The sequence below is a fragment of the Lithobates pipiens genome, unplaced genomic scaffold (genome assembly GCF_037356315.1).
Source record: "Lithobates pipiens isolate NorthernLeopardFrog02 unplaced genomic scaffold, aLitPip1_a1.2 Scaffold_13, whole genome shotgun sequence".
NCBI lineage: Eukaryota > Metazoa > Chordata > Amphibia > Anura > Ranidae > Lithobates > Lithobates pipiens.
In genome coordinates, this window is record NW_027507718.1 from 164,994,721 (window position 1) to 165,021,057 (window position 26,337).

A 26,337-nucleotide genomic window follows, 5' to 3' on the forward strand; every position below is an offset into this window, starting at 1 on the left:
GGGTGGGGCTTATGCACCACCTACCTTTCTCCCAATGGGATAAGCAGGGTATCACTGCCTCTCTGATGTATGGGTTCTAGGGGTCCCTAAGACCCCTAACCACTCCACCTGTATGCACAGGTAATTGAAATATAAAAACAAGACACAAAATAAAAATAATTATTTATGATTTAACTGTAATTTTACTAACATTTTATGTCTCCAGGGTCCAGCAATGTTTAATTCAATCTTAATTTTATTGATATAAAGAAAGTAAGATAGAGAAAGTGCAAAGTAAACAAACAGGTTTGATGTACAATGATACTTAATCAGTAAAAATCAGCTTTGTTACAATGGTGTCACACAATCATGGGGTCAAAATACGATGTCGAGCTTCGGATTGTCTAGTATAATGTAAGAGCTTGTATATCTACAATGTCTAGTCCAAGTTAAAGTAGGTATGTGTGCCCCACTATCCTCTCTACGAGTGAGGCCCACTCATTACAGGTAGGCTAGGGCTCTTGTTCTTAATCTGGCCACGTTCTCTCTGGAGGGGAAGCTCTGTGTGTGTCACCATTCCGGTCTAATGAGACTAGAGGTCAAGTAATAAATACTTGAGTAGTACTGCAACATGTAGGGGGGGGGAAGAGTAAGAAAAGAGGGGTCAGGACAGTAAAGAGCTTAGGGATCAAAAGGTAGACATTCCACCCTGATTACACAGGTAGAGTCCTCTGTGGCCCATGGGATAAATTCTGAGAAAAAAGGGGAACATAGTCCATGAGGTCCACGTGTTGGAGAATTGTTCCTCCCTACCCATTTCCTGCGCCAACATTCGTTCCAAACTATTAATTCGGTCCACTTCAATTGCCCAATCCCCCAGGGAAGGCATGCCCGCCGACTTCCAATGTCTGGGCAGCACCATTCTAGCAGCAGCCAAAAAGTGACGCAGAACGTCCTTCTTGACTGACTTAAGTGAGCCTGGGAGCAGAGATAGCAGAACCACCTCAGGAGAGGGTGTGACTGAGGTCGCCATGAGTCTGCAGTACAAGTAGAGGATCTTTTGCCAGAACTTCCTTACAGGGGGGCATTCCCACCAAATGTGAAGTAGGGTTCCCAGCAACGCCAGCAAGTATCCGGAAGCGCCGAGTTTATCCGGTGTAACGTCGAAGGGCATCTGTACCAACGGGTCAACAGCTTGAACCCCTTTTCTTGGGAATTGGAGGCTAAGGACATTTTGTGAGTCAGTATGAAGCATTTTTGCCAATCTACAGGCGAGATGGAAAGGCCCATGTCTTCCTTCCATGCCTGTGTGTATGGGGGAAGGTCAGGATTATAAGCCATGTGTAAGAGAGAGTATAATTGAGAGACTACATGCGTAGGGGGGGTGGCCTGGAGCAACATGCTCTCCAAGTCTGTTAAGTCAGTGAGTACATCAGGTAATGATGGGAAGGTGTGAATGAAGGAAATCACCTGTTGCCTCTGCAGCCAGTGCGTCGAGGCATGAGGAAATGGGTTTGAGGGAACGTCATGAGTCAGAGAGGGGTGTGAACGTAGGACTTGGACAAGTCGTCTGTGGTCCTCCTTACACCAAGGACCAAAACTTGCGCCCCGGAGGGCCGGTGGAAAAGCCGGAGTCCCAAACAGAGGGGTCATGGGTCCCTTCAGGGGAGATAGGGTCTTAGAGGAGTTCATACGGGTCCAAATTTGTATGGTTTGTTGGGTGAGGTCGCTCAGGGGTATCTCTCCTTTCAAGAATTCAGTAGGTGTCCACGGCAAAGCACGGAGATCTAGTTGGTTAATATGGCTCTCTATCTGCACCCACAATTTGGAAGAGGAATGATGGAACCAGTTAAGTATACGCGTGAGCACAGCTGCTCTATAGTATAAGGAGGCATCTGAGGCTCCAGCCCCGGCACGAATCTTGGGGAGCGATAAGGTCTCACAGCATATCCGGAGACGAGCCCCTCCCCAAATAAAGGAGAAGAATAGTTGGCGGAGCTTCTTGAAAAACCAGGAGGGTATGGAAATAGGAATTGTTTGGAATAGATAGAGAAATCAAGGGAGGACGTCCATTTTTAGGGCATTCACTCTACCTAGCCATGATAAGCGTTTCTTTGTGTAGTTTGAGAGATCCGTCTTGGTTTTAAGCAGAAGGGGTGCATAATTCAACGAGAATACTTGGGAGCTTTCCATGGGTATTTGGATTCCGAGGTAGCGGATGGAGGTAGAGCCGGTTTCAAACGGGTACCCAGCGGCAACCTGGCGAAGGACGTCCCGGGACAGCGAGATGTTCAGGATTTCCGACTTAGTATGGTTTACTTTGAAATTGCTCAGCACGCCAAACCTCACAAATTCCTGCATTATATGTGGTAAAGATATATGGGGTTGGGTTACAAACAACAGCAGGTCATCCGCGAAGCTTGGAATGAGTGGGGCCTATCGAAACACCAGAGATATTTGGGTTATTGCGTAAGGCTATTGCTAGGTGTTCCATGACAAGGACATAAAGAAGGGGAGATAGAGGACAGCCCTGTCGTGTCCCATTATGAATGGCAAATATAGGCGACAGTGAACCATTTACCCGAATTCTGGCGGAGGGTGAGGAGTGAAGGGACATAATTCGGGATAGCATTCTGGGTCCCAGGCCTATCTGCTGCAGAGACATGCGAAGGAACTTCCAGTCAACCCGGTCGAATGCTTTTTCGGCATCGACCGTCAAAAGGCAGAGAGGGATTTTGTGGGTGCGGGCATAGTCGGTAAGAAGCAGGGTTTTCAAGGTGTTATCCCTTGCCTCGCGGCCACTTACAAAACCCACCTGATCCAGATGTATAAGGCGGGGGAGTAGCGGTTGCATTCTTGTAGCTAATATTTAGGCATATATTTTCAGGTACACTCCAATTAACGAATGGGGCCTATAATTCGCGCACAAGGTAGGGTCCTTATCTGGTTTTGGGATAATGGTGATGTGGGCTTCGAGCATTTGCGGAGGAAACGCTGAGCCTTCCGATAGGGAGATAAACACCTTAGCCATAAAGGGGGTCAGTTGAGGAGCAAATGTTTTGTAGAATTTAGGGGTAAAACCATCGGGACCTGGGCTTTTACCGGATGGGGTGGCCGCTATCGCTCCTACTACTTCATCCACTCTGATTACTTGCTCTAACTCTTCTATAGTATTTACAGTATATATACAGTATCTATAGTATTGCCATCTAGTATAGGGAGCTCAGTTTCCTCAATATAGGACTGTCCATTGGGCTCAGGAGTATGGGATGGGCTAGAAGTGACGCTGGGGGGTAGATTGTATAGTGTTTGGTAGAAATCTCGGAATGTTTGTGATATCCTGGAGGGCTCGTTAAGCATTTCTCCAGAGGGGGCCCAAATATGAGGTATAAATGTGGAAGGCGTGCTTGGGTGAAGGGTGCGAGCCAACGGTCTACCGCATTTATCTTGGAATCGGTACCGATGCAAAGCAAGTCTGTCCGCATACGTACGAGCTGAGGCCTCGTACAGGTCCCTGAGTTGGGATCGGGCCAATGAGACCTCTGTCAGGGTCGCTAGCATAGGGGCTCGTTTATGCTGGGTCTCAAGGTCACAAAGCTTTTGAGATGCAGAGGTTACTGCAGCTGAACAAGTCTTTTTCATGCGGGTCCCCACCTGAATAAATATTCCTCGTAGGACAGCTTTAAGCGCCTCCCATTGAAAGGGTAGTGAAGTGGTGTCCGAGGCATGATCCATTAAGAAATTAGATATGGTTTCTGAAACCTTGTGGGAACATTCAGGGTTCGCGAGAAGGGAATCATTCAGCCTCCATGTCCATTCCCTCACCGGTGTGGAAGGGATCGATAGTGTCAAGTAAATAGGCGAGTGGTCAGACCAGACCATTGAGTCTATTTCACATTCAGGTGACCAATCTAAGCAGCTATGGTGCAGAAGGAAGTAGTCGATACAACTAGAGGAGTGATGAACCTGTGAGAAATGGGTATAATTGCAAGTCGTTGGAAACAGAACCCGCCAGATGTCAATTAAATGGAGGTCGTATATGGCCCGCTTAAAAGCCCTCAACTTAGTAAAGGAGATGGACGAGTGAGAGGTTGAAGAGTCCAAGAGTGGGTCTAGGGGGGCGTTAAAATCCTCACCTATGATTAGCTTACCTTCTGCAAAGTCTGACAAGATCTTCATGTATCGCAAAGCAGTCGAGATTTGGTTAGTATTTGGTAGGTAGAGGTTGACTACAGTGAATTTGGTGCACCATAGAGAGAACTTCACAAATACATACCTCCCCTGGGGGTCAGAGAGCTGATCTATCAGGTCAATCGGGAGCGTTTTGTGGAAGGCAATAGAGACGCCCTTAGTTTTCTGAGAGGGGTTTGTACTGTGGAACCATCTGTTGAAGTATCTGTTGGAGCAGGAAGGGGTGGAGTGTATGTGGAAATGTGTTTCCTGTAACAGTAACACTTTGACCTGCTGTTTATGCATTTGGTAGAGGATTTGACCTCTCTTGGATGCAATATTGAGGCCATTAACATTGTAAGAGCCGCATTTCAGACGAGGACGAGATAGTACCGTGTGGGCCATGGTGGAATGAGGATAAGAGAATCAGGGTATAGACAGTGGGGGGGGGGGGAGGAAAGTAGAAACTTATAGAAAAAAGTGTACAAGTACAAAACTAATAAAGGAGGACACCTAAGGAAGGAGCCTAGTAAATCTAAGGGGTCCACGAGAACGGGACACCACGTAAAAATTCACGTAAATAGGCACTATTCGTGCCCGGCCTATTGAGGGTGGAGGGTCGAAGCGGAGAACCTGAGCCGTGAGCCCAGTAGCATAACAGGCATGTACAACTCTTCTGAGGCACATCAGTATAACAAAACACTAAAACAGAACACACATGAGGTCCTCCATGAAGGGGGGCGACCAGTCCGGCCCCCGCCCCTCTGCAGAGGAGATATCAGTCCGTGAGACACCTCACGGGGTGGGAGCAAACATTTGCAACATAAGTTGTCTACTTACCCCAACATGGGGCTCCGAGATCAAATCCGTGTATCAATACTGAGAACATGTTGGGTTGAAACTATCCGGTGTATAAAAAAATGTGAATAGACATCTTTGGAAGCCCACGTGGATAGTGGCAAGAGACCGCAGACCTTGTCAGTCCATCTGTCGCCCCTCCATCCATATCCAGGTGGGCCATTACCACTAAACACCTGGAGAGTAGACCTGTACAGTAAAGTATATTAGAAACTCAACAGTTGCATAATTAAATCAAACATTAGCTGCCTGCTGCTCCATTGCCTCTCCCGAACCCCAGCCAAGTATAAAACACTAGCAAAGGGCAGGGAGAAGGTCCATCAGTTTAGTGCACCAGCTGTCTTGAGGTATAGGTGGATGTAGCCAACCAGCCCATCTCCCATCGTGGCATAGCCAGCAGAATATATGGAGGAACAAGTAAGATGAGGGGAGGGGATAACAAAAAAGAAAAACTTCCCCAAAAAAGAAAAAATGCGGCCTGTCCAGGAGAGGAGGGGCAGGCATAGATACTGAGTGGGTGCTAGTCATACAATGAGCAGTGAAATACTTCCAAAGGGTTTCTCAGAGTTTCCTTAATCTTCCGGAGAGGTAGGGTGACGGGGTCTAGGATCAACAGGATGTGCTGCGTACCTCGGATATCTGCGGCGTTGTGGGAGAGGGTCCCGCTGTCATGGTTATGCAGTGATCTTCCTGTGTTTGCTTACCTCCCCTCATGTCTTCAGACTAAGAAGCCAGCCACTTCCACCTGGTGGTTTTTATAACCTCTCCTCTAAGCATGGCTCCACCCCAGGCCCTATCAGGGAGCCCTATATTAACCTGTGCACTGCAGGCCATCAGTGCTGATCAACCATTGTGTATTCCTTTGTGTGTTAGTTTCCTGCCGTGTGCTCTTCTACTGTTTTCCGTTACCGACTTTGGCGTGTTTTGACTATCCCTGTTTGCCTGTGATCCTGACCTTTTGGCGTGTTCCCGACTATTCTTGTCTGCTTGTGGCCCTGACCTTGGCTTTGTCCCTCTCCATCCCTATCCTCCTGTTGCCTACTGTTGGTGTGAGCTGGGGGACCCTGGGGGTCGTGACCTGGAGCCAGTTGCAGCCATGTCCATCCTCACCACTCGAGGCTCTGGTGAACCCCTGCTGGCTCTTAGACTCCGCACCCCAGGGAATCTTACGCTCTAACCTCAGTGGGATCTGTCCCTCGTCTGCAGCAGTCAGCCGTAGGGTCCACAACCTTGCGGTGCACTCCTGATCCTTCGGTGTGCACCTGTCACCTCGCCTCAAGGTGACCTGACAGTTTGATCAGCCATGGACCCGGCTGACGTGCCGCTTTCTGCAGATGATCCATTGCAGAGCTTAGTTCGCAGACTTGAGACCCAAGAATCGCATCAGACCCAGGTGATGCGATTCCTTCAGGATTTGGCATCCCGTTTTGAACAGGTTCAGGCCTCATTAGGACCCCCGGTTCAACAACCTCAACCGATATCTGCCGCTGCACCTATCGCATCAGTCGCAGCCACACATTCTTTACAACTACCAGCTCCGGTCCGTTTCTCTGGGGACACCAAGGCTTGCAGGGGGTTCCTTAGCCAGTGCACAATTCATTTTGAACTTCTGCCCCAAAACTTCCTGTCCGATCTGGCAAAAGTCGCATATATCATATCCCTCCTGTCCGGCGAGGCCTTAGCCTGGGCCGCCCATCTGTGGGAACTGAATGATCCAGTGGTTTCTAGCCTGTCTGATTTTTTGAAACTTTTTCGGAATATCTTCGAGGAACCAGGTCGTGTCTCCTCAGTGGCTAGCGCTCTTTTACGTCTCCGTCAAGAGTCCACGTCTGTGGGACAGTATGCTCTTCAGTTCCGTATCCTCACAGCTGAATTGAGCTGGAATAATGAGGCCCTAGTTGCAACCTTTTTACATGGCCTCTCTGATAGAGTGAAGGATGAATTAGCAGGAAGATCCCTTCCTGCTGATCTGGACAGTGTCATCACCTTGTGTAACCAGATCAATATTCGCTTTCAGGAGAGGGCCCTGGAAAAAAAGACGCCAGCACTCCCCGTTCTTTAGGCAGCCTGAGCCCCCAGTCCCTTCTCTTCGATCCGAGGAGCACCCCCTGCCTGCTGAGGAACATATGCAGTTGGGCCGGACAAAGTTATCTCCCGAAGAACGTGCTAGGCGCAGAACTCTGGGCTTATGCCTCTATTGTGGGGCCAAAGGTCATTTCCGTGATACTTGTTCTCTTCATCCGGAAAAACGCTCAGGGCTAATACATCTGGAAGGTGGAGTATTAGACCCTGAAATATCACCTTCACCTTCTCGTCTTCTCCTTTCCGTCTTGCTTCATGTCGGTGCTTCCTCTCGTTCGGTCTCAGCACATCTGGATTCCGGAGCCGCTGCCAATTTCATGGATTGGGAAACTGCATCCTCCATGAGACTTACCCTTTTGCCCCTTACAACGCCATTGGTGGTCTTGGCGATTGATGGCACTGTTCTCCCAGGGGGCCCTATCCGCTTCCAGACTCTTCCTGTTAAGATGTCAGTAGGGACACTCCACCAGGAGTGGATATCCTTCCTTGTCTTACCTAAGGCTTCATCTCCTATCATATTAGGTCTTCCTTGGTTACGGCTCCATTCTCCACACGTCGACTGGTCTGCCGGTCAGATCCTGGCTTGGGGTTCCTCCTGTTCCTCTTCCTGCCTACTCAAGGGTACCCCAAAGGAGAGATTTCCTGTTACCACCATCCCAGTATCTTCTGCTCTTCCCGCTGTATATAGCGATCTCTGGGATGCGTCCTGCAATAGTCGGACTGATGCACTCTCTAGGTCATGTGGTACTCTGGATGAGGGGCCCACCTATGAACCTGAGTCGATCATTCACTCCAGTTCGCATAACCTTTTACCTTTGCCTGTCCCTAATTTCCCTTGGACGCACAGCCAGACTAACTTGTCTGCAAGTTCCACAGTTGCTATGTCCTGTGATGCGATTGAGATGGTCGCTACACCTGACAATACTATTCAGTCGACCTCTGCACCAGTTATGCCAGTCCAGCCCATGCCCAATGAGCTTCCTGCTTCTTGTTTAGCACCTTCGGTGTCCTGGCCTCACCCTACTGCTACTATGTCCGTTCAAACCCGTTTAAGAGGCTCAATCCATCCTTTGGATAGAATACCTCATTCGGCCAGGAGGGGTTTTCAATCTTTTTCTCAGGGTTCTCTGCATTCTGTTTGTGTTGCAGCTACCCAGCTTGACTCTTGTGACATGTCACTTTCTAACCAACATGACCTCAGGGATCCACTGAACTCTGCCCAGTCTGGTGGTCCTGTCATGGATGCTCAGCTCATCTTTAAGGGTGTGGGGGTCCCTGCTCAGACTCCTGATCTTCTCATGCCCTTACCCATTCCTAAAAAGCCTTTAGTCCTCAAGTCCTCTCCTCCTCTCCCTACCTCTGTTTTGGTCTCTGAGGATAATCTAAAATACGAGGTTAGTTAAGTTTTGGATTCCCGGCTCCGTAAAGGCATTCTTCAATACCTCGTACTTTGGAAAGGGTTGGGTCCTGAGGAGAGGTCTTGGATCACTGCATCTGAGGTCTTTGCTCCCTGTCTGTTAAGGAGGTTCCATCTGGAGTTTCCCTTTAAGCCTGGACCCAGGCAGGGGAGGGGGAGGCCTCGTAAGAGGGAGGGTACTGTCATGGTTATGCAGTGATCTTCCTGTGTTTGCTTACCTCCCCTCATGTCTTCAGACTAAGAAGCCAGCCACTTCCACCTGGTGGTTTTTATAACCTCTCCTCTAAGCATGGCTCCATCCCAGGCCCTATCAGGGAGCCCTATCTTAACCTGTGCACTGCAGGCCATCAGTGCTGATCAAACATTGTGTATTCCTTTGTGTGTTAGTTTCCTGTTTCCTGCCGTGTGCTCTTCTACTGTTTTCCGTTACCGCCTTTGGCGTGTTTTGACTATCCCTGTTTGCCTGTGATCCTGACCTTGGCTTTGTCCCTCTCCATCCCTATCCTCCTGTTGCCTACTGTGGGTGTGAGCTGGGGGACCCTGGGGGTCGCGACCTGGAGCCAGTTGCAGCCAAGTCCATCCTCACCACTCGAGGCTCTGGTGAACACCTGCTGGCTCTTAGACTCCGCGCCCCAGGGAATATTACGCTCTAACCTCAGTGGGATCTGTCCCTCGTCTGCAGCAGTCAGCCGTAGGGTCCACAACCTTGCGGTGCACTCCTGATCCTTTGGTGTGCACCTGTCACCTCGCCTCAAGGTGACCTGACACCCGCATTTGTACCCTAGCACGGTCATCTGGCGGGTCCAGCCAGTTAGGCACATCAATTGGATCTTGCTCCAAAAGGCTGAAAAAGGCTGGAAGTTGATCCGGATCAGAGAGGACAAATCTATGCTCGGCCCTGGTCACTTTGATGCTGAAGGGGTGTCCCCAGGTGTAAGTTGCTCCGGCTTGACTAGGTTGATGATGGCAGTGACAGATGGCTTCAATTCCGCACAGGCCGTGGCCTCCGGTATGCCCTGTAGTCGTATGTTATTCCTGCGACTCCTATTCTCCCCATCTTCTATGCGTAGTTGATGTTGGCGAATCCGGTGCAGGTGTTCCTTGGAGGCTCGTTCAAGGGACATGATGTGGGCCGCATGGTCAGATTGAGTGTCAGTTAGTGCAGAGATTGCGGTCTGATTAGTGGAGACCTGCTGTTGGATGGCCTGAAGGTCTTTGTGGAGTGAGGTCTCCATTTTGACTGCCCAGTTCTCAAACTCCGCTCGGAAGGCCGCCAAAAGAGTCGAGGCTTCAGATCTAGGTAGTTCCCTTGAGGTTTGAGGGGCCACGACTCCAGGACCCATATCTGGAGGCGGGACAGTAGAGGTGGTAGTGCTGGACGCCACACTTGGAAGGTCAGGGTGCTGGGTTGGGGGGTCATCTGGGTCCTCACCGCTGTCCGTTGCCGGTTGAGTAGGGGGAGGGGGTTTGCTCTTGCCTGGGTTACGTGTGGGTGCCATCTTGTCTTTGGGAGTGCGGGGATCGGACTGAGATGTGCGGAGCAGGTATCGCTGGATCGTGCCCTGTTGTAGATCCGCTGACTCTGTAGATCGAGAGCTGTGCGTGGACATGCTTTACAGGTATGTGCCGTGCCTGAAGGATAGCCTGTCCGCCACGGGTGGTCACAAGACTCAGCGGGTCATGTCTTTAGCCAGACATGGTTGGTTCATTTCTCTGAGGAGTTGAACGGACGGAGACCGCAGATGGTCACTTATCTTGTTGAACTGCCTCAGTGGCCGTAAAAGTATAGATCCAGGCTCGTAGGGATGAGGGAGCTCAGGAGTGTGCATACAGCAGCTTGGTTCCTGGGACCGTATCGGCAGCCCGTGCTATAATGGGGGGTAAAACCTTGAGGGTATTCCCGTCTATGCCCACAGAACGCTAGACCAGGGTGTCTTGGGAGATCAATTAGTCTAGGATGGGGCCCAGAGGAGATGGAGGTGTAGCAAGATGGCCGCCACTCCAAGACTCAGTAGCCAGGGCCCCCAACGGTAAATACAGCCAGAGAAGTGTATGCCCCACTTTATAACACCTTTTGGGGGGTCGCTGCTGGTTAAGCTAGGGTGCTCCGGGGGGCGGATGGGGATAGAGTAAGCCCAGGGGAGACAGAGAGACCACCGGGTGTACCAAGATGGCCACCGTCGCTTACCAAGGCCCCTCTGGCTGATCCAGGGGCGACTCAGGGAAGGCTGCAGGCCTCCGGTGGCAGGCTGGATGTCCCTGGCAATTGACAGGCATGAAAAATAGTGTCTGGGCCCTGTAGTCTTCCGGAGCTCGGCCTCCGGGTGGAGCAAGATGGCCGCCGCTCTGTGCTGTAGGCTGAAGCCTCGGACTATCCCGCCCAGCGGCTGGATCTCCGTGAACGGCGCACCCGCTATATGTGCCACAGCGCCCTGGGATATCCCCACGGCCTCCGGTGGGGTCCGCTTCCCTCCGGTGGATGGTAAAGCCCTGGGTGTGTGCAATATTAGCCGGTTTCTAAACCATCTGCTGCCCATTAAAGCGGGAGTCCGCCGTTTTTTTTTTTTTTAAAAGCCAGCAGCTACAAATACTGCAGCTGCTGACTTTTAAAATAATGACACTTACCCGCCCAGCGCGCCCGCGATGTCGGTACCCGAAGTCGATCTCTCGATCGTCATTCGGGTGCTGCGGCCGCCATCTTGGGTATGGGAATCAGGAAGTGGAGCCTTTCGGCTTGTTTCCCGGTTCCCTACTGCGCATGCGCGAGTCGCGCTGCGCAATAAGGATGGTCCCCGCTGTTGCTGGGATCCGTGTGTTTCCCAGCAGGCAGCGGGGGACCTTCAGAAAGGGGCGTAGATTCTGCGGAAAGGGGCGTACCTTCTGCAGAATCTACGCCGGAAGTGGGTGCAGATACCTGTACTGTACAGGTACCTGCACCCCCCTCCCCCCTGAAAGGTGCCAATTGTGGCGCCGGAGGGGGGGAGGGTTCCAATGAGCGGAAGGTCCACTTTAGGGTGGACCTCCGCTTTAACAATGCGATTTGGGGGGACTCATTTTTTTTTAAGGGGGACGCCTCTCAAAGAATCCCCTAATGCTTAAGTATATGTGGTCTCATATTTAAATTGTAGGATAGTTGCACTTTGACTATTCTCATGCTATTCTCATGATTGGATGATTGAAGTCAGCAGAGCTTCTGCTAACTTACTATGCTCTGGAGCAACTGCTCTTGCACAGTCTATTTGCCTTTAGTAAATCAACCCCAAAGCTTCCTCTGATTAACTGAGTCAAAGTTTGTGATATCAGTACGCCTCTCTGACTTGCTAGAATACATTGTTTTGTCTGAATGGCTGAGCACTGATCAGATAGACTCTATTGGGTTCTGCCTCAGCTACATACAGTTTATACAGCACATCCAGCTGGCTCACGTGTTATTAAAGTGGTTGTAAACCCTTACAAACCACTTTGACCTACAGGTAAGCCTAGATTAAGGCTCACCTGTAGGTCCAAGAAATATCTCCTAAACCTATACGGTTTAGGAGATATTTGCCCGAAGACAGGCACTGCTGTCTACGGCGCATGCGCTGTAGACAGTGGCGCGCAGGCGCACTGAGCGCTGCATTTCCAACAACGGACGGCTCGCATGCGCGGGAGTGACATCATTGCGGCTCCGCCGAATGACAGCGGCGGAGCTGCGAGACCCCCCCGAAAAGATGGATGCGCCGGACTACAGGGGACAGCGGTGACATCGCTGGCTCCTGTGTCAGGTAAGTGACACATAATGGACTACTATGCGATGCATAGTAGTCCATTATGCTTTGCCTTTGCAGGGAATGAAAGAGGAAGTAAACCCATCAGGGTTTACTTCCTCTTTAAGGCACATAGTAAAGTGTACAAAAAGCAGGAGTTGAGCTTTAACATGGGGAAACACTGGAGGAGGCACACAGAGACAAGGCAGGCTCAGGACAGCTTTTGGGTTACATGAGTTTCCTGCCTTGGAATTGGCACTAGCAGCTGGGGTCACCTTACAATGACACATTTGTTGTTCCTTGCACAAATAGCCTTTTTAAGTTGAGTGGGGCTGCCTTGTCTAAACAATAGTTCTGTTACTCTTATTTGCAGGTTGATGTTTGTAAAAAGAGGAACAGTGAGAGCCTGGCAGGGGGAGCATGCATCTGTTGCCATCAGGTAATGATGTGGACACTAGACATGGCCCTGCTGATGCGGTTTAGGGATGAGCTTTGATTTCGAGTCAAACTCATGTTCGACTCGAACATTGCTTGTTCACCTGTTCACCGAACAGCAAACAATTTGGGGTGTTTGCGGCAAATTCAAACATCTGCGGAACACCCTGTTCAAGTCTATGGGAGAAATCTAAAGTGCTAATATTAAAGGCTTATATGCAAGTTATTGTCATAAAAAGTGTTTGTGGACCTGCCCCAGGGGGTATCAATGAAAAAAAAAGTTTTAAAAACTGAAATTTTTTTGGGAGCAGTGATTTTAATAATGCTTAAAGTGAAACAATAAAAGTGTAATATTCCTTTAAATTTCGTAGCTGGGGGGTGTGTATAGTATGCCTGCAAAGGGGCATGTTTCCCGTGATTAGAACTGTCCCTGCACTAAGTGTAATTTCCGCAGGAAAAAAGGTCATTTAAAATCACTTGCGGCTATAATGAATTGTCGGCTCCCCATAATACAGAGAACCTTGAAAGTCATTGATAAAAAAAAAAAAAAGCGTGGGGTTCCCCCGAATTCAATTACCAGGCCCTTCAGGTCTGGTATGGATATTAAGGGGAACCCTGCGTCAAATTAAAAAAAAAATGGGGTTCCCCCCAAATATCCATACCAGACCCTTTAGATCTGGTATGGATTTTAAGAGGAGGTAGTGGACTGGCCTACTAAATCATCCTTAACCTCCTTATCCTGTATTACCCAAGCTGACACTAGTTCGCAGTCCACCACAGCTGCCAGAGCAGCCTATTCTGCCTCCTTGTCCACAGCTACTCTTGCCACAGCCCAGAGGAGTCAGGTGAATTATATGAGCATAGCATCAATCTCTTGCTTCTTAACCACTTCCCACCCGGCCAATGCATATATACGGCCGGGTGGGAGCCGTCTACTCCTGATAGGACGTTCAGGAACGTCCTTCAGAAGTAGCGGGATCGCGCGCGCGCGTGCCCGCTCAGCGGCGCGATCCCGATGTGCTCGTGTCACCCGGACACGGCACATCTCGGATCGGCAGGAGGGCTCTGTGATTGGCCCTCCTGATCACATGACGGCCGTGTCCAATCACGGCCGTCATGTGATGTAAACAAACAGCCGGTTGCTAGGCAATCGGCTCTCCTCTCCTCACACGGAAGTCATCGCTGAGGAGAGGAGAGCAGAACGCTGCAGCCGGCTGATGATCAGTGAGTATGGGCTGCTTTTTACAGCTTTTTACTCACTGATCACCAGTGTAGTGTCAACACACAACACACCACACAGTACAAACACAGTCCCCACATATGTCCCCAAAACACACATGTCCCCAAAACATACATGTCCCCAAATAATAAAAACACATGTCCCTAATAATAAAAATATGTCCCCCACATATGTCCCACTAAAATCACATGTCCCAATGATTATCTGCACACATATGTACGTGATCACCTGCACACATCTGTACATGATCATTTGCGTACATATGTCCGTGATCACACAAACCAATTATTATACACTTAACGGAATTTTTTTTACCAAAAACATGTAGCAGAATACATTTTGGCTTAAATTTATGACAAAATTAGATTTTATTGGATTTCTTTTCAAATAGAAAAAAGAAAATATTGTTTTTTTTCCAAATTTCCGCTTTTTTTGCGCTTATATCGCAAAAAATAAAAAACGGAGTCGTGAATAAATAACACCAAAATAAAGCTCTATTTGTGCGAACAAAATGATAACAATTTCATTTGGGTACAGTGTAGCATGACCGCGCAATTGTCATTGAAAGCGCTAGAGCGCTGAAAGCTGAAAATTGGGCTGGGAAGGAAGGGGGTGAAAGTGCCCTGTATTGTAGTGGTTAAGGATGCACAGGCATTACTTGATTCTGATGTTGGTTCTGAGGCTGAGGAAGGGAGTAACATGAGCCTACAGAGAGGGAAGAACACTGATAAACAACAAATTGGCAATGTTGTTCCCCCAGCCACAGCGTATTGCCAAGTTGGCTCCAGTGATGATGAGGATGGAGGGGATGATGATGAAGTTACTGAGCATACTCTGTAAGGCATTATGGACAGGCACTCGAGGCAGAGCAGTGGAGGAAGACGACTTTCTTTTCTCTGAAGGCCCGCCTTATGCAAACACCATCCTTGCAGCACCACAGAACACACAAATGGAGAGGGAGAAGGATGAGGAGGATCCTGGCAGTTTTTTAGGCATTAAAGCAGATGATGACATACATCAAACATCTTTAACCACTTAAGACCCAGACCATTTGGCTGCCCAAAGACCAGAGCACCTTTTGCGATTCAACACTGTGTCGATTTAACTGACAATTGCGCGGTCGTGCAACGTGGCTCCCAAACAAAATGTATGTCCTTTTTTCCTCACAAATAGAGCTTTATTTTGGTGCTATTTGATCACCTCTGCGTTTTTATTTTTTGTGCTATAAACAAAAAAATAGCGTCAACTTTGAAAAAAACGCATTATTTTTTACTTTTTGCTATAATAAATATCCCCCAAAAATATATATAAAAATATGTTTTTTCCTCAGTTTAGGCCGATATGTATTCTTCTACATATTTTTGGTAAAAAAAATTGCAATAAGCGTTTATTGATTGGTTTGCGCAAAAGTTATAGCATCTACAAAATAGGGGATAGTTTTATGGCATTTTTATTAATAATTTTTTTCTTTTTACTAGTAATGGCGGCGATCAGCAATTTTTATCATGACTGCGACATTATGGCAGACAGATCAGACACTTTTGGCGCGATTTTGGGACCATTCACATTTATACAGCAATCAGTGCAATTAAAAATGCATTGATTACTGTGTAAATGTGACTGCCAGTGAAGGGGTTAACCACTAGGTAGTGCTGTAGGGGTTAAGTGTGTCCTAGGGAGTGATTCTAACCATGGGGGGAGGGGCTGTGTGTGACAGGACACTGATCACCACTGCCGATGACAGGGAGCTGTAATCAGTGTCCTGTCACCAGGCAGAACAAGGAAAATGCTTATTTACATTAGCATTTTCCCGTTCTTCCTCTCCGTGAGACGATCGCGGGTATCCCTGCGGATATCGAGTCCGCGGGACCCGCGATCACACTCACGGAGGTCACAGCGCGTGTGAGCCCACAAATCGCTTCTTAAAGAGCAACGTACAGGTACGTTAATCTGCCTGTACTTGCCCTTCTGCCGACGTACATCAGCGTGAGCTGGTTGGCAAGCGGTCAAGAGGTGAGTTTTAGTCCCCAGAAACCTTGTGAGTAGTATGGGGCTTTGAGGAGGCAGTTCCAGATAGTGTAATCCTCAGTGACCCCAAGTATTCTGCTGCCTCCTTGTGGTGCATGGGCATCCTTATCCTTCAAAGCCTGCGTAAGGACCCAAGAATTCGTGGCATTAAGCAGAAGGAACATTATTAGTTGGCAACCCTCCTTACCACCGTTATAAGGAGAAAGTCTCAGAACTCATCCTGCCTTTGCAGAGGGAGCACAAGATGAAATATTTTGAAGACACCTTAAAGTGGAGTTTATGTAACACCTTTCCAGAGTCTGGTAGGTTACAGTCTCATGGAAAAGGTATGGTTGAGGCTTCTGTTGGTCATACATATGAAATTTCATATGCTACTGCTTTAAATGTAGGTTACATAATATACATAAGTAAAACCAAAATAGGCATATAAATAAATTGTGTGTCTGAAATACATACATTTGCCTTTACTATTTCTGCATAGTATTTTTTCTGGATTGGTGAACTGAATCACTTCAAAGATTTCTCCTTTACTGATTGGCAGATCTTTTCCTCCACCTCTCTTGTTTCCAGCACTTGGGACTACCATCATACGAGTCAAAACCCTTATTTCTCCTTCAAACTATATGAATAAAGAGAAAAAAAAAACAATAGGCCGATTTACTAGAGTTGATAATCTTCACACAATTAAATATTGTGTAAATATTCAATAAAATTATGCAATTATATGAAGAAAACATTTCCATTGGTTTATTTTACCTTACATTACAACATTTTTTAATTTTTCCTCCCACACTCCAAAGACATGCTGGTAGGTTAATAAGACCCTGTCTAAAAAGTGGGCAAAATATGTGTATATGTATGTGTTCGTAAGCGCATTGGGACCCTATGGGGTAAAGGACCGCACCATACTGCAGATGGCCACCGGCAGCAAAGCACCCTGGGGCGATTCAGTTTGCATAGGTAGTGCTATACAAGTCACTCATTCACAGGGGCGTGGTCTCGGCATGCAGCGGTGAGGACGCACTGTCCCTGAGCTCCGGCGCTGACCCCGGTATTTTAGCACTTGTTCGCCGCATGAACCACTCCACATGCCCGGGAACGATGGGTAGGAGAACTGGCAAGTCCTTGCCGAAGAAGAGCGTGCCCGAGGGATCGATTAAACGGTTCCTGGCGGAGCCTGATGAGGTGGGAGACATGGATGGCCTGGGCCGCTCTCCGCTTGCCACGAGCGCGGCCGCAGGCCCCGCCCCCCGCTCCAGGCCTGAACGCAGATCGCAATCCCCGGCCTCGTCGGTGGGTACCGACGGGGAAGAGAGTGAGCCAAGACGTTCGGAAGTGGCGGCGCTGGTGAGCGGACTTCCTACTAAATCTGAACTGGCATCGATGCTCTTGGGGCTCGAGAAATCCATCAAGAGGGAAGTGTCCGCTGTCCGTTCGGATCTCGCGCAGGTTTTGGACCGAGTGGAGGAGTCCGAGCAGAGGCTGGACAGGCACGCTACCGCCATTAGGTCTTTACAAGCAACTACCCGCTCTCTCGCTATCGCTCATCAGTCCGCCCTCTATAAGATCGAGGACCAGGAGAACCGTAATAGACGGAACAACATCCGGATTCGGGGGCTCCCAGAGGCTACCGGGATGAGGACCTCCTCCCAACGGTAAGGGGCATTTTTAACGGCCTCTTGGGGAATGCGGCGGACCATCCTTTGAAAATTGACCGAGTTCACCGGGCCCTCCGCCCTCGTAACCTGGCGGCGGAAACTCCGCGTGATGTGATCTGCAGAGTGCACTACTTTGAAGAGAAGGAACGCATCATGAAAAAACTCAAGGGGACCCCAGTCCTGGACTTTGATGGGGCGTCGCTCTCTTTTTTCCCTGATTTGGCTAGGGAGACTCTGGAAAGATGCAGGGCCCTGCGTCCCCTAACTGAGAAACTGCGCTTATCCTCCATCAGCTACCGGTGGAGTTTCCCTGCCGCCCTGATCGCTCACAGAGATGGGAAGACGGCGGTTCTGCGGTTCCCAGAAGATCTGGACAAATTCTGCATGGATGTGAGCATATCCCCGCCGGATTTACCTGGTTGGCAGGAAGGCATCCCACCCTTACCGAATAATCCTGAGGAGCCGTGGCAGAGAGTGTCTCGCAAACAACGCGTCCCTTCCTCTAGCCTAGCTACTTTGCAAGCATAGATGGCACGTTGGATGATGCTCTTCGGTCCAATATTCCACTCTGTTGATGCGGCTTCCCCGGTCCCGCAAGTATAACGAGTTGTTTATGTTATCTTTCATTTTTACTTTTGTTTTGGTGTTTACCGCCATACTCCCTCAGCTGCCTACGGGGTGCCTGATTTAATGGGAACGAAATGTTGGAGTGCCTACGGGTGGCCCTGCACCGGGGACACTTGGGACATGCCTCTGACTGTCTCTGCCTCATGACGCTTGGACCCCCTATTGTGAACATTGGTGGCTGGTGTTCTCGGTTCTTGTGTTTGCATAACTGTACATGATCTCTGTGCTATTTCTTTCATTTATGTGTTATTATATATTTTGTAATTTGGGGTTGGAGCCGGAGCTGCGACCTGCGACTTCTGTTTTGGACGGTTGCGGGTTGCTGCTGCCTGGCCACATGTGTTTTCCCTCCGGGGGGCGTTGGGCGGGTCTTGGCCCCGGGCTTCGGCCGTTTCGATGGCTGGGGCTTCGGGGGGGGGGGTATCTGGTCAATTGCTCCCTTATTGCACTGCGATCTGCGGTGTGCGCATGCCGCGGTAGACCCAATTGGGTCTGGGCTGTGTGTGCTGCAGGGATTGCAGGCCATAACTTGTAACTATTACCTTCTCCTTGCTCTCCTTCTCTTTTCTCTTCTTTTCACATTCTTTCTTTCATCCCCCTGCCCTCTACTTCCCCTGCCTCAGGTCCTGTTCGCTGGCAACGGGCTGTATTTTGAGTTCTCTGACGGATCTCCATGGCCGCAGTGGAATTACTATCGTTAAATGTGAGGGGCCTCCATGCCCCTCGTAAACGTCATAACCTATACCGGGAACTGGGTCGCCTGCGGGGGGACATTGTCTTCTTGCAGGAGACCCACCTTACCCACACCACCTTGGTGAAATTGTTCTCCCCGCAATACCCAATCTGGTATTATAGTCTCTCTGATGTGCATAAGGCTAAGGGTGTGGCCATTGGGTTCCGTAGGGGTACCCCTTTTAATATGGTGGAGATGTTGAGTGACCCTCACGGACGCTTTCTGTTCCTCAGGGGCAACCTGGGCGGGATGCCATGCACGTTGGCGACCCTCTATGCTCCTAATAGAGATCAGGCCACTTTTATTGCCACTACGCTTGGGAAGCTGAGGGACTTTGCTGGCGGATGTGTTGTCCTGGCTGGAGACTTTAATGTCCCCTTGGAACCAGCGTTTGATACATCCATGGGCAGGTCTTCGGTTCCTCGTAAGCGTCTTGCGTACATTCATAAACGCTTGTGTGACGCCCAGTTAATGGACGTATGGAGGATAATGCATCCGCGAGCGAGAGACTATACGCATTACTCAAGCGCCCACCAATCCTATTCCAGGATTGATTTTTTTTTTCTGGACCACCACCACCTTTCCCTGTTAACACGTTCAGAAATTGCTTCATCTACTATATCTGATCATGCCCCCATTTTGCTCACCATTAATATCTCCTCGTTGCCCCGTAAACCAGCTAACTGGAAGTTAAATGAGAACCTTATTAGTGAGGAGGCAGACAAAATATACATGCACGGAGAACTAAATCAGTATTTCATAGATAATACCCACCCGGACATCTCCCCAGGAGTACTGTGGGAAGCCCATAAGGCCCATATGAGAGGTAAATTCATGGAGTTGGGCTCCAGAAGGAAAAAGGAATTTGCGCAACAACAATCTAATCTATTGTTAGAAATTAGCTACCTTGAGTCACAACATAAGGCCAGTCTCGCTCACGCCACACTACATAACCTAACAATTAAGAGGGAGGAGTTGAAGGCCATGTACCATGAGCAATGGAAGCGGGAAGCCCGTAAGGTGTCACAAAAATTCCATGAATGGGGTAATAAACCGGGAAGGCTTTTGGCTCGTTCCCTACAGCAAGCAAAAACCAGGGCTTTCATTGATAAAATTAAGACAGCTTCTGACACCCTCACTCATGAGACCTCAACTATAGCCAAGGAATTTCATGCTTTTTATCAACGCCTATACCATGTCCCTCACACTGTGCCGGACTTGGTGGTTAGGAGAACTCTGATCCAAGAGTATCTAGAGCAGGCCAACTTGCCCATACTGAACTCTGAGGCCCTCGCTTCATTGGACGGAGAATTTTCTGTCCAGGAGTTCAAAGTAGCACTGAAGGCTATGGCAGGCGGCAAGGCCCCGGGACCGGATGGCCTATAAGACCTTTGCGGAGACCCTGTTGCTGCGCCTCACCTCTTATGCTAACACGATCTCACGGGGAGGGGAACACTCCGTCCGGAGACGCTGCATGCACATATCTCGGTGATCCCTAAATCAGGGAAGGACCCTAGTTTATGCGGGAGTTATCGACCTATATCTCTCTTGAATTTAGACCCTAAACTGTATGCCAAGGTTATAGTGAACAGGCTCCTACCCCTACTTCCAAGCTGGGTTTCCAGTGACCAGACTGGATTTATCCCAGGTAGGGAGGCGCGCGAAAATGCTCTCCGCACCCTGTCCCTGATGGCTTGTGCTAGGGGGTCCGCCCAGCCCACCCTGTTACTTTCTACAGACACGGAAAAGGCATTTGACAGGGTGGACTGGGAGTATCTCATGGCGACCCTGTCACACTTGGGAATCAGCCAGACTTTTATATCCCACATTTCAGCACTATACCATTCCCGACAGCTGAAATTCGTGTTAGTGTCACTCTCCCTAAGTGATTCATTTACACTCTATAATGGTACACGTCAGGGTTGCCCCCTCTCACCGATTTTATTTGCTCTATCCCTGGAACCCTTCCTCTCTACAATTAGACATAATTCAAACATCCATGGGATCACTGTTGGTGATCGAGAACACAAATACGCTGCTTACGCGGATGATATTTTGTTCTACGTACAACAACCCCTGATTTCCCTTCCCAATCTGATGTCTGCCTTCTCACAATTCGGTCTTATATCTAATTTTAAAATTAACATGTCCAAATCGGAGATTCTGAACGTCTCTATCCCCGGGGCAACTGTGGCTCGTCTTAGAAATTCCTTCCCTTTTAGCTGGCAAACACATAAAATGAAGTATTTAGGCATATACCTCACACCGAAACCCCAGACTCTATTCCGCGTTAACTATATACCCATCCTTAATGCAATTCGAATGGATTTACAAAGATGGTCCCAAGTCGCACATTCGTGGTTAGGGAAAATCAGTGTGATTAAAATAAATATCCTACCCCAAATCCTGTTCTTATTCCAGATGATTCCAGTGGATATTCCAGCTAGTTTTTTTACGCTCATAGAGTCACTGATCTGCAGATATGTTTGGAACAGAAAGCGTCCGAGACTGTCCCGAGCCCTTCTAGCCAGACCTAAACGGCTGGGGGGCCTGGCTTTACCTAATGTGAAACTTTATTTTTTAGCCGTTGTTCTCAACAGGATATCAGACTGGAAATATCACAAACACTCTAAACTTTGGGTTGCCCTTGAATTGGCGCTCAGTGGCACGGATCTCTACACCCAAGTGTGGATTCCCAGGAAATATAGGTCGTTAGCATCTAGCTCCTCTCCGCTCACCTATTCTACTCTACGGATCTGGGACTCGATTTGTAAACAGCACAAGTGGTTATATCACTCTCCCATTATGCCTCTGACGGGTCATAATTACTTCCCACCAGGCAACATTGACCCCAGAATTCACTCCTGGAACCTGGGTGATACACCCCTGCTACACCACGTCGCCAACCAGGATGGCATTGTGCCTTTATCTCAACTAATTCCTCCCTCACGGGCAACACCCATGGATCACTGGACCTACCGTCAACTGGCTGCCTTTGTACACTCCCTGCCGAAACCATTGCACTCACTGGCTGATTTAACGCCGGTTGAATCGGCCTTCACGGAGGACCAGCCGGTGGAGAGACCTTTATCCTTTTTTTACCACGCTTTGCAGCTTCTGTTGATTAAGAGCTTCCCCTCCTTTTTGTCCGATTGGGAGAAAGACCTGCGCAGCGAGGTTTCGGAGGCACAAAAATCTACTATATTATCGATGGCTCATCTAACATCTACGGCCTCCCAAACGGCAGAAGTGAACTATAAATTGTTAGCATGATGGCATTATACCCCGGCTGTCCTACATAAGTTGTTCCCTCAGGCATCGTCTCTTTGTTGGAGAGGCTGTGGGGCTGTGGTTCTGCCCACTCATACGGCCATACTGGCTAGCTATTCTACATTGGATGAAAGTCATTTTAGGTTATGAGTTACCCAATGACCCGTGGGTCATACTTTTTCATGGCACAGGCTCTCCAGCAGGATCATATAGAAAATCTTTGACTCCTCATTTGCTTAATGCTGCAAAGGCACTTATTCCCCGTAGTTGGAAGCAACCCACGGCTCCCTCTTTACGGCAGTGGCTGATGGAGGTAGATCGAGGTATTTAGAGGATCTTACCTACTCCTTACAGAATAAATCGGACCTGGGGACAAAGATTTGGTCCTGCTGGTTAGCTTTCAAGTGTACAAAGGGGTATATGGACATTATTTCACAGGATGGATAAGTTAGTGTACTATCAGGTGTCCCGTCTCTCTGGCGGGGATAGGGCCGAGGCAGACCCTTTCTCCCTCCTCCCTTCCCTCCCCTACCCTCCCTGGCTCTTGACCTTCTTCTCTCTATCTTTTCTATCCACTCTTTTTCTTCCCCCGCTTCCTTTCTATTTGCTTGGTACAATGTTGTCTGATTGACGCATCTAGGGACTTTGCAGTCCAGCAGTCGCAGTCCCATTTATTGGATGGTCGCTGCTCTTCTTGTTAAGCTGGTAAGCTTAGAACATAAACGGTTATTTACTTGTGAGTTGCTAGTACTTCGATGTCATATGCCGTGCACTATAACATCTGCAATCCCTGTCTTACTTTGCACTGTATATTGTATGTGCCAAGCTTTCTGTTATTGTTTCTCTGTTATCTTCTTTTTCAATAAACATAAATTACCGTATATACTCGAGTATAGGCCGACCCGAATATAAGCCGAGGCCCCCAATTTACCCCCAAAAAAACTGGCAAACTTATTGACTCGTGTATAAGCCGAGGGTGAGACATGCCTGTCCATCCCTGTGTGTGTGTCCGTCCATCCCTGTGTGTCCGTCCATCCCTGTGTGTCCGTCCATCCCTGTGTGTCCGTCCATCCATCCCTGTGTGTGTGTGTGTCCATCCATCCCTGTGTGTGTGTGTCTCCATCCATCCATCCATCCATCCCTGTGTGTGTGTGTCTCCATCCATCCATCCCTGTGTGTGTGTGTCTCCATCCATCCATCCATCCCTGTGTGTGTGTGTATCCATCCATCCCTGTGTGTGTGTGTGTGTGTGTGTGTGTGTGTGTGTGTGTGTGTGTGTGTGTGTGTGTGTGTCCAGCCTACCTGTGTCCCGAGCCTTTGTCCCGAGCCTCCGTCCCGTGCCTTGCCTCCGTCCCGTGCCGTGCCTTGCCGCCGTGCCTTGCCTCCGTCCCGTCCCGTCCCGTCCCGTGCCGTGCCTTGCCTTGCCTCCGTCCCGTGCCCTCTTCGTCGGCGCCTCGGCGGCCATTGTAAAATTCAAAAGCTGCGCCGCCGCCTTCGCCTGTGATAGGCGGAACACTGAATTTCCCAGCAGCCTGTGTTCCGCCTATCACGGACATCGTATCATCCTCGTCCGTAGTACGAGGATGATACGATGTCCGTGATAGGCGGAACACAGGCTGCTGGGAAATTCAGTGTTCCGCCTATCACAGGCGAAGGCGGAGCCGGAGGCGCGGCTTTTGAATTATAGAATGGCCGCTGTCTGTCTGCTCGACACGCTGATCGAGCGGGCAGACAGCGATGACTCGAGTATAAGCCGAGGGGGGCACTTTCAGCCTCAAAAAAGAGGCTGAAAATCTCGGCTTATACTCGAGTATATACGGTAAACAAAAAAAAAACAAGTCACTCATTCACTACCTCAATACAAACAAAATAAAGTTGTGGCATTACACCCCAAAACACATTCCGCTACTTCTCCTGAGTATGAGGACACTACATGTGTGAGACATTTTGGAAACCCAAAACGCCAGGATTTCAAAGGGCATAACTTGCCCATTTCCTTGGTTACCTATTATAGTTTCGGAAACACCCAAAAAAGCCAGGATAATGCAAACACCCCCCAAATTATACTTTTTGGGAAAGCAGACACTCCAAGGCATTTGATAAAAGGCATGGTGAGTATTTTTCAGATCTCATTGTTTTGTCACAAGGTTTTGAATAAAGAAAATAAAAAAATACATCTTTGTTTTCTTTATTCCCCAAAAACTTCTGGCAACTTAGGGGCTAAACAAAAAAAAAAAAAAAGATTCCTCCATTGACATTGATTAACCTCCCTGGCGGTATGATTATTTCAGATTTTAGGTGCTGAAAGTGGTACAATTATTTTGCATGAAAATTTGGCGTTTTATATTGTAGTCCTGTAATTCTTAGAAATAACTAATTTAAATCTGTCCAACCCAGAGTCTAGCAGACATCCCGGGTATGACAAAGTTTGAAAAATGAAATCATAAATTATAATATAATAAATAACTATAAATAATTATACCAAATAATAATATAGCAATAATAAAAATGATTCAATAATGTAATCAAATCAAAAACACTGAAATTTGCTCAGTTGCAGAATTGTCACTGTCATTACTTTTCAATATTTGATGACGGATCTCCCCACAAAGTGAAAAAGTGTATGCCGATGCATAGGAGCTACTGCCCACTGACCACCCCATGCTCAAAATGCTGGGCATACACTTTTTTTTTTTGGGAAAAATCTCCCCCTACAGAGCGGCAGGCACTGATGTATGTATTCTGAGAGCAACACTCTGCTGCTATTAGAATACATAAATCAGTGCTGCAGCTGACTGGCATTCCTGCAATGCAAACAACAACAACAGTTAACAATAACACACAGCGCCTAGAGGCGATTCAGTTCACATTGTGCGCTATACAAGTATTACATTCATTCAGTAATGATATAACATTAACTCAACAGAACAACTTTTATGTTAACTTTTTTGGTAACTTAGCTTTTCAGAGTCATAACCTTTTCAACTTTAGATTTTAGGGTCTCTCAAAATTTGATAGACAGTTTCCTGACTATCTAAGATCTTTAGAGACCCTTGCTGTGCAGAATTTTGTGCTGTGTTGTATTCTAGACTGTGCCGTGCTGTACCCTAGACCAGAGGTCTCCAAACTGTGGCTCAGGGGCTGGATGTGGTCCTTTGCTTGTCTTTATACGGTCCTTGGGGCACTTTTCCTTCCACTGATACAAGACACTATTCCTTCCACTGACGCCAGCAATGGGGCAATATTCCTATTACTGACAACAATGGGGTACTATTTCTTCCATTGACATCAATGATGACACTATTGCTCAAACACCAACCATGGGGCATCAATAATCCCACTGACACCAACAGTGGGACATTATTTCTCCCACTGACACCAGTAATAGGGCAATATTCCTCCTACTGACACCAGCGATAGGGCACTATTCCTTCCACTAATACCATAGATGTATTGTTTACTCTCACTGGCACCAACACAATTTCTACTCCCAAGGGCCACAGTCTGACCCCTCTAAAGTGTGGAGGACAGTAAACTGGTCCTTTGTTTAGAAAATTTGGTGACCTCTGCCTTAGACTAATAGTCCACTACGGCGTGGTACCGAGAGAAGCAGTCCTTGATGCAGAGGCCAGATTGGCCAGGACAGTAGGGACAAAAAAAAACAGGTGGCAAGCCTTATTCAATATTTAACACAGACACAATACTTTTTTTGGGGTGATGTTTGTGTTGGGGTAGGTGGAAGGACATCTGTAAAATGCCTCCCATGTAGCTGGCTAACTGCATCCAGACTTGGGCTTTGGACCACAGCATCTTCTGGATACAAAATAGCTGAGATAAACGCTTCCTGAAATTTTAGGAAGCATACAGTTCTTCCAGTAACTTTGTAAATAACAAAAGTATTGGAAAAAGCCAATTGAAATAAATATATAGACACATTTCTGTGTCTAACTCTGCGGGAGGCTAAATGCAGCTTCATCATGGGGGAAACCCCTGCAATTAAATCACATGGTGCCACAGCAGCCAATTTTTTAAAGGAACAAATGTCTAAAAAGTGTTTTGCTTGCATAAAAGTTGTCCATGTATAAATGGTATGG

The 26,337-nt window shown here is 48.3% G+C and overlaps 1 protein-coding gene across 1 annotated transcript in view; it reads right to left on the minus strand.

Annotated features, from left to right (window-relative positions):
- Window positions 1-26,337, minus strand: part of LOC143974426 (FYN-binding protein 1-like) — a 449,689-nt gene that overhangs the window by 93,482 nt on the left and 329,870 nt on the right. Inside the window, exon 13 of the mRNA XM_077475803.1 lies at window positions 16,412-16,574. Within this exon, the coding sequence (XP_077331929.1) occupies window positions 16,412-16,574 (163 nt within the window). The remainder of the gene's footprint in view (window positions 1-16,411; window positions 16,575-26,337) is intronic.